The sequence below is a fragment of the Alosa alosa genome, chromosome 21 (genome assembly GCF_017589495.1).
Source record: "Alosa alosa isolate M-15738 ecotype Scorff River chromosome 21, AALO_Geno_1.1, whole genome shotgun sequence".
NCBI classification, from domain to species: Eukaryota; Metazoa; Chordata; class Actinopteri; order Clupeiformes; family Clupeidae; genus Alosa; species Alosa alosa.
The window spans coordinates 15,457,246-15,469,745 of record NC_063209.1 but is presented as its reverse complement, the minus strand read 5'-3'; the positions used below and the strand labels follow the sequence as shown (position 1 = coordinate 15,469,745).

At 44.9% G+C, this 12,500-nt stretch overlaps 2 protein-coding genes across 4 annotated transcripts in view; both read left to right on the top strand.

Annotated features, from left to right (window-relative positions):
- The window catches only part of fam189a1 (family with sequence similarity 189 member A1), a 167,661-nt gene extending 161,638 nt beyond the window's left edge, over positions 1-6,023 (top strand). Inside the window, 5 exon segments of the mRNA XM_048231873.1 lie at positions 288-366; positions 1,296-2,018; positions 2,607-2,681; positions 4,159-4,493; positions 5,167-6,023. Of these exon segments, the coding sequence (XP_048087830.1) occupies positions 288-366; positions 1,296-2,018; positions 2,607-2,681; positions 4,159-4,493; positions 5,167-5,415 (1,461 nt within the window). The 3' untranslated portion in view covers positions 5,416-6,023.
- A 3,491-nt stretch (positions 6,024-9,514) lies between these two features.
- Positions 9,515-12,500, top strand: part of golm2 (golgi membrane protein 2) — a 19,913-nt gene continuing 16,927 nt past the window's right edge. The window contains exons 1-2 of one of the 3 annotated variants that reach the window (XM_048231649.1): positions 9,515-9,607; positions 9,721-11,253. In XM_048231649.1, coding sequence (XP_048087606.1) covers positions 10,927-11,253 — 327 coding nt within the window. In that variant the 5' untranslated portion in view covers positions 9,515-9,607; positions 9,721-10,926. Of the gene's footprint in view, positions 11,254-12,500 lie in introns of all 3 variants that reach the window. The other 2 variants (XM_048231648.1, XM_048231650.1) reach the window with 2 other exon arrangements.

The following is a 12,500-nucleotide window of genomic DNA, read 5'->3' as shown; positions in this document are numbered from 1 at the left end:
CATCCAGATGTTCGGGTGCTTGTTTCCCCTCCTCCTCCTCTTCTTCCCCTCTCCTCTGACACCCTTCTCTCTCTCTCTCCCCTCTCTCTCTCTCTCTCTCTCTCTCTCTCTCAGGTGCTCAAGGAGTGACATATGGCACCTTAATCTGTGTAAACAAATACACAGCATGGAAAATGTTCCTCTGTACACAATGCTGTGTCGAGTGACACAATTACAACTTAAGTGTGATTTTGTTTCTGATCTCTTCCTTCCTCCTTTTTCTCTCTCTTCCGCCATCTTCCTCTCAGGTCACCACCAGTCTGGAGCAGCAGGCCACAGAGTCAAGTCTGTGTGATCGCAACACAACAGCTGGCCTCAGCACCCAAGGTAATGACACACACACATACACACACACACACACACACTCTCACACACACACACACACACACACACACACACACGATCTCTCTCTTGCACCCCCAAACACAGAGTGAATACTCCAAGGGGAATTTGACCCATGCTTGTTTTGTATTGCTTAATGGAAAGTGAAGAAAAGCTCCTATCGTTTAATCCATACACTTCTAAATTCTCAGCGGGATGCTGTCATTTGCACATATATTTCACATAACTGTAACCCATCCAGAAAGGTAGGAATGGATCTGTAATGAATAGTTGGATTTGGTGGGGACAAAAGTCAAGGTCAATTCCGTTTTATTCACCACCAAATGGAGTAAGAGTGTGAGAAAGAAGCTATCGCTGTAGCTAAGCTATAGCTAGCAGTAGACATCAGGCTGTCACACACTGAATGTTCTTAAAGACTCCCCCATATGCTGGGGATCATCCTGGTGCATTGTGCGTGCTGTGTGTGTGTGTGTGTGTGTGTGTGTGTGTGTGTGTGTGTGTGTGTGTGAATGTGTGAATGTGTGTGTGTGTGTGTGTGTGTGCTGGCACAGTGAGCAGGGAAGGTGACCCTTTTGCTGCAGTGCTTTTGTGAGGCTGATCTGTCAGTGTGGCTAACCTCTCTGGTGAGCACTGGGAGGGCTTTCGGATCTCAGATAGGGGGCCCTATTCAGAGATTTGCCAGGGAAGCTAAGCTTAATGGAAGTGCCCAGACAATAAGACCCCGGCTTCTCTGCATTTGCCACTATAAAGCAGGAAAGCAGGAGACTTTTCTTCTAAAAATAGGTTTTTATTTTCCAAAGTCTCTGACTGACTGTGTTTTCTTTTTGTCTGTGTGTCTCTCTGCCTGCCTCTCTGTCTGTCTGTCCATTTGTCTGTCTGTGTGCGTGTGTGTTATTGTGTGTGTGTGATTCCAGCCTCAGTGGACAGTGCATCTCTGATGGTGTCGGAGCTGGCGGATCTGCCCGACCCCAACTGCTCGTCGGAGGACCTCTGTTCCCTGGAGGTGCAGGGTTCTGACATGTCCCCCTACGGAACTCTCCGGAACGCCGCCCCTACGGCCACCCCAACTGACGGCAGCTGCACCAGCCTGGAGCACAGCAGCCGCCGCTCCACCCCCCAGCGCCTCCGTCAACCCCCGACACCCACCTCCCGCTCCTCGGAAAACGTTGCTGCCGCAGGAGACGAGGACGAACGGGAATGCTGCTCCCGGAATTCCCAAATCTCGGAATCCTCCCAGCCGCGGAATTCCCGGTCCGGCAGAAAGATGACACTGTCGGTCGCGGCCTCCCCGTCTGCTGCCCCCTCCTGCTGCTGCTCTGCTGCCGTAGGGCCCCCCACCACCACCACCAGCAGCACCACCACCAGCCACGGGGCTCCTGGGGCATCCACTCCCACCCAGCCCTCGCCCCCCTCCTCCTCTCACGCACGCTCCCGCGGTGCCCGCCTCTGCTTCAGCGTCTGGTCTCCTTCCTCCTCCTCCTCCTCCTCCTCCACACACATCTGGGTCCCTGCCCGGCCTCGGCCTAAGCCCTCTCTGATCGTCCATGGCGCTCCGGACAGGCGGAGAAGGTACCGGAAGCTTGCACGGATAGTGCGATCCACCAGTGACCCTGTGTCCTGTACGTCAGAGTCCAGAGGTACATTTGTCCACGCACATTACTCTCTCTCTCTCTCTCTCTCCCTCTCTCTTTCTTGCTGTTTGTATGTCTGATTCTCTCTCTAATTGCCTCAGCTTACTTTATCTTATAGTGCCATAATGATAAGCTCTTCACAGCATCACAACACTAAAAGCTATAAGGCTGTGTCCAGCGCTCCACATGATAACAAAAGTAATCAGGCTCACTGCTCAGTGCTTCGTATGTTTTGCTTTTCCACTGTGCTGCAGGAACTAGTTTGGTTACAAAGTTGCTGACACTTTAGATAAAACCTTTTTTTTTACTGTTGTTATGATAACTACTGTTGTCTTCCAGTCATGTTGTGTTTAACTGATAAGCAACTATCAACCATCACTATGCCTTTTGGTGTTTTAAGCCCCCAACGTTGTCTTCCAGGCAGCACTGCATGGAAGGCACTAGGGATAGGCAAGGGTTAAGGTTAGGGTTAGGTGTCTTGAAGTCTTTGTATTCAGCCCCCCTTTCTTCTCCAGTAGCCTACATTCTGACTTACGTCTGATGCTTATCTAACCTGTTTGTTGGGATGCTTTACCTGCCTCTCTCACTGAACAGGTGACAGCTGTACCTGCACTTCTCCAGGTAACCAGCCCCCTGAAGGCTCCTCCCCACAAATCTCACCTGAGCCAGGTATGGTGTGTTCTCAGAAAGTCGTAGATCAGCTTTTAACCCCTACCAATCAATCACCAACCTGATTGCATAAGCTATTACTTTGACATTCTGGGCCAGATGTACTAACGTTTTTGCGCATTTCAGGCGTATTTGTTTCGCAATGTGCGTGTAAAATCATTGCGAGGTATGTACAAACAGGCCGCAATGATGTAAAAGCGCAAACTGCCTATCGCGGGAGCTGAAAGTGGCAGATTGCGATTGTCATGTCATGCATATGCATTCATGGGAGGATCCAGGGGAAAGTGGGAGTTTAGCGTAAAAAGATGGGAGGGGAAGAGTAAAGAGCGCCTAATTATGTATTCCGCGGTATGTACAAAAACTGCTCCTGAAAGTGCACATCTATTCTGCGCCTAAATACTTCCGCCTTGTAAAAGCAGGTGTTAATCCACATTGCAGTTCAATGCGTCAATAAGAGAACCTTTCAAAGACAACAGAATCGCTATTTAGAACACCAGTTTTTGTGGTGAAAGTATTTGTACTACCAAAAGCAACCTTAACTTTCGTTGGCCTTTCGCATGTCTTACTTTCACTTTCACGTCATTCACTTAAACTTTCCTACTTGCTAGATTTGACCAATCTTCCATAGCCAACGTGCACAAGTAGTTTGAGTAGAACTACTGATCTTCATTATCTCCCTGCTTGTTGACATCTTATCATGGATGGTATTATTTCATGATCGCTAAACGTTTGATTCTTTTAACTCAGTTACTTCAGAACTTCATTCAACTGCGCTTGTAGGCGCTGCCATTCAGTTGTGGAAGTTCGTAAATTGCGTTTATGGGCGGTGAAGGGCAGAGAAAGGCGCAGTTTACACTAAGGATTGAACGATTGATAAATACGACGGAAACTTGGGTCTGTCAGCGTTCGCAATCTGCGGTGTCCCTGGCGCTGATAACGCTACGTTCGCAAATGTACGTACATCTGGCCCTCTGTCTCTTGCCGTTCAGACATAATGAGTTGGCTGGACTGAATTAGCATCATTAATGAGTTTTATATGAAGGCCACTTAAAATAGTTAAGTAGTCATGGGATAATTAGTGGTTTTGAGGAGTTCAATTAATCATTCTTAGTTACATGTGGTTAAGATGTGAAATGTCAATGAACAAAGTTAGGTTACACTTTACTTGACAGTATCGACATAAGAGTGACATGGCACTGTCATGAACGTGTCACAAACAAGTCATAAACGTTTATGACATAACACTTCTGTTATTAAGTGTCATTCGTTTTTTTGTCATAACAAGTTAGGGTTAGGGTTAGAGTTAGGGGTAAGGGTTAGGACTAGGGTTAGAGGTTAGAGGTTAGGGTTAGGGTTAGGGTTCATGTGTCATGACAGTGTCATGTCACTCTTATGTCGATACTGTCAAGTAAAGTGTTACCCTAAGTTACAAGCCATTTTTAAGCCAATGTTTTAATTTCCCCTTACCAACACACAGATTCTTCAGAGCAACCAGAAGCAACAGCATCTATGCAGGGCCCCCCCAAACCCATCTCCCGCAGTGGGGGCCGTAAGGCAAGGGAGGGGGGCAAGGCGGAGCTTCGTCTGAAGCCCCGGACGTTGCCGTCGGCGACCCCCCAGGAGCGTCCGCACTCGCTGGCCGACTTCAAGACCTACAAGGACACCAAGGTGCTGGTGGCCAAGTTCCTGGAGCAGTCCAGCTGCAGCCTGCCCCCAGAGATCCAGCAGGTGGTCAACAGCATCCGCTACGTCATCAAGTCCGATGAGAGGCACATGGACGAGGCCATCTTCAGTGCCAACATCATAGATCAGGTGGGAATACACACACACACACACACCTCACACACACACACACACACACACTAGGGAAAAGTCGTAATTGCATCTGCAATCAACTGCAATCAACATCAGATCTGGGAATCAGAGCGGGAACACTTCCAAGGAGGAACACAATCTCCCGGCTGCTGAACACAGGACACAAACACACACACACACACACACCTCACACACACACCTCACACACACACACACACACACACACACACCACCTCACACACACACACGCACACACGCATACACACACACATACACACACATTCCAAACACTCCAAACACACACTCTAAAGACTATTGTAGAGCAGTCATGGGTGAATCTAGTCTGAATATACAAATTCCAGTCCATCTGAATACAATATTCTCAAAATTACTGCTAATATTTTATTTAAATGTTACGTTATATAACATATTTTTGTGACATATGTATTTTTTATTTCTGTCAGGACATGGTGTCAATTTTATGTACAGTCTGTTACAGAAAGCATTCAATTACACAGACAAAACAGAATAAACCCCTTTCCCATCCTCGGAAGGTTTTGTGTAAAGTAATGGGCACCCCGTTTGCTCTCTAGCGCCCCCTTCTGTGGCAGTGTGTAAGTGGACATGTGGTCAACTGCTGATGTCTTCCAACCTGTGTGTTGACCCTCAGGTGATGACCCAGTCCCAGCGGGTGGCGGGAAGCCCTAGGAAGCGCCTCCATGAGGACCTCCACCTGCAGAGCTGCGGTGCTCTGAGTTCCCCCTGTACGCCGGTGCGTCTGCGCCACTCCTCTCCCAGCGCTCCGACCCCCTCGGACCCCTCCCAACCCCCAGGATCTGCCCCCGCCTCTGCCCCTGGCCCCACCGCCCCCAACCGCCCACACAGCCTCATCAGTGTCTGCAGAGAGACCATACTCTGACCCCTCCCCTTGAACTCTGACCTCTGACGCCCACAACCTGCAGTGCCCTTAAAAAGGGGGAAGTGCCAAGGTCATGACCTTCATCAGCAGCAAAAAATTGTAGCATTAACACACACACACACACACATACACGTACACACTCACACACACACAGCTCATCATCTCTTGGAGGGACTTCCCTCATGCCAATAAACAAACAAACAAACAAGCAAGTAAACAAAACAAAACAATTCAACAAGTAAACAAAAAAGACCTGAAAAGAACAGATGGACTAAAGAATATTTATTTTTTACATCATTCAAAGCAAAACTCATTTCAGACCTGCATCAGCAGCATCTCAGTCGGCCAGACATCGCTGGCTCTGACGTGAGATGGACGGTGGTCAAGGCGACGGACAGACCTCTCAACCAAACTGTGAAAGTGAACAGGAGACTAGGAACACTGCTGACCTCTGTAGTTATTTTTGTTTTGGAGCCGAGTGGTGGCGTTGGTGGTGTCGTTGTGTGCTGCAGAGGGGGCCTGTGTGACGTTCTCTACTGCTCTGGATTATCTCACTTACCTCAGTGTGTGAAGGTTCCTATCAGCATTACAATAATAAAAAAAAAAGATATGGGTTTTTATCTGGGGAGTCTTGTGTTTTCTGTTCAGTCTGACATTTATGATTCATTCTCTCCTATCATAAAGTTTACAGTATTTGAGACAGGCGGCTATTCTAACAAATATGAATGGAACAGAAAGGTATAAGGCGACATAATAAGTCCCCTCATGATGCACAAAAGCTCTAGCCTTGTAAACCAGACTCTTGGCTTTGCCTCTCTTCGTGCAAAAAAGCGAAATGAAATTGAGCGGAAGTACAGTACGTGGACGGTCAGAGCCGGGTTACAAAAGCTCCACGTGAATAAACAAAATGTTATAATGCAAAATGCCGCATATGTATTTTACGTCCACATATGAGAGCCCTACAGAAGAGTAGAAATAAGAGGAGGATGAGAGAGAAAAAGAGGAGAAAAATGAAGAAGAGGAGGAGTAGTAGAAGGAGCAGAAGTTGAATATGATAGTGGTGGTGGAGACCTGAGACAAATTGCCTTCTGTACAGAATAGAGAAAGCAACACTTCTCATTATGACTAACGAGGAGCGTTTAGAAACATCCAGAGCCTCATGCATCACCCTCAGAGACAGTCCCGCTCCATCATGTGCCCCCTGACACCTCACATGAAGATGGATTAGTGGGACCAAAACCTCACATGAAGGATTTCTTGGCCCTGGAGTTACTTGTGTGTGTGTGTGTGTGTGTGATGATAATTTAGAGGGGAACATTGTGACAAAGTAAGATCTAAGGCTCTCAGACTGCTGATTTGTGAGTGTGTGTATATGTGTATGAAACTGCTGAGTGCTGCATTTCCAGAAGTACAGTGATGTGAGATGTTAGTCTCACTGGGCCAAATATAACTTCAGTAGTAGGCTATGTGCACGACAAGGGGTATGGATCAGTGCTATTACTACTAAATATCCCCTCCTTCTCTCAAGCTGACTAGATTTGAATAAAGTATCTATCTATGATCAACAACAACAGCATGAGGTCAAATTTGAGTTCAAAGTTGTTTTTGTTCATGTGTGGTTATTACGTTATGAAAAACCGAACTGATAAGATGACACCAAACATTTGCCGCTGGCTATTTAGCAGATGCTAGCAGACTTATGTGTGTCAGGGCAGGTGTCCTAGCAACCAAAGCCTTAGAGTCCTGGTCTACACATGCCTACAATGAAATTGTTCCAAGGTGCCTTACACAAACAGAAAACATTCCCTGGAGAGGATCCAATTTTTAACAATTTGACCTTATTTTACCCTCACTTAAATTAGATTAAGGCCTTGAAAACAGCTGACAAAAGTAGCGGCTAATATATTATAGCTTGTCCTCACCAAGAGACTGCAGGTGTAGCAAAGACAAGCAAAAGGAAACTGTGGCAACCACAATTGGTGCACTTGCAAAGACACCAGGTACACTGAGGTATTGGCTTTTCATGTCCACTGAGACACTAAGCCACAACAAACCCTTAATGTGGACACAAATTGTGTACATTCTGCCCACAGACAGAGTTAAGTGCACACAAATGGAAAGTCATGGTCATTATGTTTTCCATCTTTTTGTGTTGAAAAAGTATACCTCACTGCAGACACATGTCAAGGATTTCTTTAAAGCCTGACTGACTAGAGAGACTTTAAAGTACAATTTGGAGAAATGTTTTAACCCTCCATCTTCAACCAGTCAAGGTTGAACTATAAACCTGTAGTTTACAGACTGTTTTGGTTTTTAGCATTTTGTAAAACACTTTGTGCTGAACTCTGCTTGAAACTTTGCCTTTACAGAGATGTTCAAAAGTCATTTTTTGTCCAAGTCCAAGTCGAGTCTCAAGTCTTTGAGCTTGAGTCCAAGTCAAGTCTCAGGTCTTTGAAGAGTTAAGTTTAAGTCAAGTCTCAAGTATTTTGTCACAAGTAAAGTCTCAAGTCTCTGGCCATCTGATCTGTCCCCAGCACTGTATTATTAAATCCTATGACTTCAAAGCATGTCCAGCTACCATCCATACAGTACAGTATCAAAATCAGCATAATAACTTAATGGGGTCTACTTCAATGCAATCTGAAGAAACACAAATGAAAAACTCTGCTTCAATATAGAACAGGAACATATTCATGTATGCTGCTATGGTGCTAGCTTAATTTTGTTTACATCCAGAACTTACAGCGCCCTGTGGATATGTAAGCTATCACTTGTGTCTGAGAAAAGGAGCTCAGTGGCTCTGTGTGCAGACTACAGTATGAGGTAAGGCACCTGCATGTGGCCTGAAGCTCAGTCTGACCAGTGCAGGGGGTGGACAGAGTTACAGAGTAACTTTTAAATCACCAAGACGAGGCTGCTCTTCTTCCTCCTGAAGTTTATTACCTATATATTTATAATTAATTAACATTACTTTGTAAAATGTTGCTTTCACTTTGACATTAAAGAGGGGATTTTTTGTAAATTATTGTAAAAAATGGTGAAATTAAATTGGCAAAGATTCCATTTATTAAAACAATAAAAGGGGAAATATCCAAGGGGAGTGGATACTTTTTATAGGCAGCCTATATGTACCTCAAAAAAGTATAGGCTTTCGGAACATCACTCTGTGAACGATTTCAACACAGTAGCCCAACTTAGTCAAACAGAGGTGTTGCCTGCTTTCAGTGATTCCAGTAAAACTTGATTTTGAGTCAACCTTGGAATGGAGACTGCTGCTGAAGCAGTCAACAAATAGCTTACTCTTCACTCTTCAAGGGGCCTTTAAAAAAAAAAAAAACTCCAATGGTTTGTTTGTAAGTTCATATCATCTGTATGATAATTGCATTAAACCACTGGCCTTCACATGATAATCCAGCAGTTGGAGCATTAGCCTACTTTCTAAAAGTCATAATAAATTATTAACAGAATATGATGTTCTTATTAAGTTTAAACAAATCGTAGCAACAGAAGAATGGGGGGAAACTGTAATTCAGTGATAGGCCAAAACACAGATTTTCATAGACTTCACTCGCTTCTTACGCACAGTCCACATGCGTGAACTAATTGTTATATAATATAATTGTTATAATAAACATATAATGCAAATACTAGGTAAGTAGGCCTATCTTTTCATATCTTTTCAGGCACGCATCTTTTTAGGCCTTCATTATCTTTTCATATCTTTTCCCACATAAATCACTTAAAAAAACACATAGCTTAACACCTTTGTTGTTTTAAATGGCTATGTTTACCCCGACGCCCCACCTCTCCCAACACGGTGTTTTCTCATTAAGTTTTTCTCATCAAGCAATCACGTTACTCGGGGGTAATAGGCATATTTCTGATAGGCTATGTCTGCAACGAACGCGGAACTTTGAGAGCCACATCTACAATTTTGTTCACGCCACCGTCCTTCTGAGTTTTCGGTTCATTCTAGCAAAGTATTGCCCGCCCACCCACCCTATTATAAGGTAAACCAATCCCATTTAACCTTGAAGCGCAAGTCACAACTTGTATTGGTGGGATTGGACATTGTAACTGTCAATTTTAATTTCCCTGACACCTTACATGCAGAGGAACGCTTCCGAATAAGAATTTCTGCCTCCATCTAGACGTGGATGTAGGAAGAAGTATAACGTTGCAGCTTGATTCGGTATGCATAATATGTTATTCGATTTTGCTAGTCATTTTGTAGCCTAGCCTACTATTTGTGCAGACCTTGTTGAGCGATGTGACACTTAGCTTGCTATGTAAATTGTCTTTCAGGTTAGCAGTCTGTAGATCATACAGAAGGAAGTAGCCTACGCTAGCATTCGACCTAGCTGACATATCTGCAGACAGACCTTTTGACATTTGTCGGGGGTGTTTTGATTGTGTTAAAACGGCAGAAGAGAACAAGTTGTGATTTCACACTCATGATTTTCCTCCAACCAAAATCAACCTGGGTAAGCCTGGTTTACGGATTTGTTGACAATAGCAAGGTAGCAATCTGTAGCTAGCCAGCTTTTTACTGTTTCTGGCTTTATCCTGGCAACTGTTGGTGGAAGACAAGTGGCAGTGAAGCGAACGAAACGTTGGTCAGCTAGGAAATCAGCGAGAGGCTTCAAGGGTTGCTTGACAGCGCAGCCATGCTGTACTAGCAAGTTGCACACTTCAGTCTTTCAGTGTGAAAGGCTATGTGTTCGAACATAAGAAGCTAGCCAAGTAGCTATATTAACGTTGCCCACATAAAAGTACTGTGCCGTGACATATCACGTTAGGTTAATTGCAGAGCATACTGTTAAGCGGTCAGTTTAGCTGTAACTTATAGCAAGCGAGCTATGAATGATTGAAAAACAATTGAGTGAATGCATATTCCTGTTTACTGATGTGACGTGGTGCATTAATTGGCCAGCACATAGGAGTTGAGGAGCGCTGGGCTGGCAGATAACCTACAGTTAAGTTGGGCTGCAAAGGTGGTTGGTGTGAACGAGAAAACGTGTCGTACTTATGATTTAAACTGGGATGTTAAATTGTTATGGGAATTTGAAGTAGCTAACATTTACGGCTGTGCTGTCCAAGGTAGGTCTGCTGAAGTGCAAGCTAACGTCTGCTTTGTGTGGCTCACACAGGCCACGTCGCTGCTGCTGCTGTTAAGCCTTTCAGGCAGAAGTGTTGGGTTTGTGTGGATGATAGCTAGCTTGGTAAGAAACGTACAAATTAGGTAATAGTACCTACTACGAGTTTAAGAAAGCTTATGATTTGTCGTTTTCCTCAAACCAGACCGTTCTTGTTCAGTTGGCTAAATGCTAGACATGGACTGTCTTATAATTAATATTGTTAGTCTGATAGCCTAGCTTGCTTGCTAGCTAACGTCAACCGGCCAGCCTGGCGGTCAGTACACGGTTCGTGTATGCGAAGTAACGTGGTATTTCCTACTAATAAAGGGAAGCTATTTATTTATTGAAAACAAAGTAGAATAAAGGTCTGAAGATGGTAGGGTTCAGTGCAAATCGCAGAGGAGGCCGCCTGCCGTCCTTCATCTTTATCGCCTTGATGGTGGTTATCGTCATCCTGTCTTTCAACTACTGGAGCGTGTCCAACAAACACGGGCGTCTGCTGGACGAGCTCGCCGAGGTACAGACGCAGGTGAAGCGGACGGACGCGGCGCGCAGCCGCCTGGAGAAGCGGAACTCGGAGCTGATGGTGCAGGTGGACACGCACAGGAAACAGATCGAGCAGAAAGATGGAGACTTCAGCGTGATGGAAGGCAAACTCCAGACTCGGGAAGCCCTGATCAAAAAGTGCAGCGATGATAAGGTGAGTTCGTGCTGCAAGGGTCATGATGAAGATCTGCTTATATGGAACTTCGAGCAACACGTTGCCTCACACTGTACTTCCAGGATTTTCCCATAGACAGTTAAATATAATATGTTGTGACACATGTTCCCCCTGTATTCAGTTATTCATGCAGACCCTGTGGCAGTTTTTCTGACGATGCTTTAACATTTTTTCAAACTCTGTTTTCAAATACCAGATTCCCTTTGTAGTTCTTGTCAACAAAGGCTAGTATCTGGAAGGCTTAAAAAGGAAAAAAAAACCTGTTTAAACAAATTTGCATAAGACGTTGGCTCTCTGACACATTTCCACTGTATCCTGGTCCTGGACACACCAAGACAAACTATAATCTCTCTAGTCTCCGCCCTAAAGTATTATACAAATGGTTTGTCATCGTCATAGTGAGGAAGCAGCAGTAATGTTTACCTACCCAACAGAGTTCAACGTCTGTGAGTGAGTGAGTGAGAGTGTGTGTGGAAGATTGGCTTTCTTTCTCTCAGGGCTTAATCACCAACTTGAGGACGCCATTTGATTTCTAAAAAAGCAGTTAAGAGGTTGACCTAACAGAGGGACTGTAGTAGTAATATTGAGTCCGTCCCAATCACTGCTAAGAGAGGCCTTGGGCTGTCAATCCGGGCCGTTGTCATGACGCCACTTGCCCACTTCACACACTCTCTCTGTTTGGAATCCAGATACCAATGCCTTCTTTACCACTACACAGCCTCAGACAGACTGTGTCATATGAGAGTACAGCCTTTATGGAGTACGGTCAAAAATATGTAGTCAGAACGCGGCCAACTGAGGGTTTCCGTTTAGTGAGTAAGTCATAAAATTGTGAACTTTGTTGTAAAATGGCAGAGAGTGTGTGAATTGTAGATCTGAATTGTCAAAATCGCCACTCCTGAAAAGCATTGATTGTGAGGTATGTGAGGCCGTATCAGAAAAGTGGCAACAGGCAGGTGGTGTGTGCAATGTACAGGGAAATAGAGAGAAAATGGACTACATGAAAATAGTCCTTTGCCTCATTTTCAGTTCCTCTTTTCTTCCTCCTTTCATCCTTGTCTACTGTACCTCTTTCCCAGTCATTATTTCTTACCCTCTCCAGCGCACTCACTCACTCACTCACTCACTCACACACACATTACCATGAAACACATATACCATGAAAGACTACAACTCTATTACCTTTCCCCCATGTTGAATGAATATTAGACACACACACACACGTT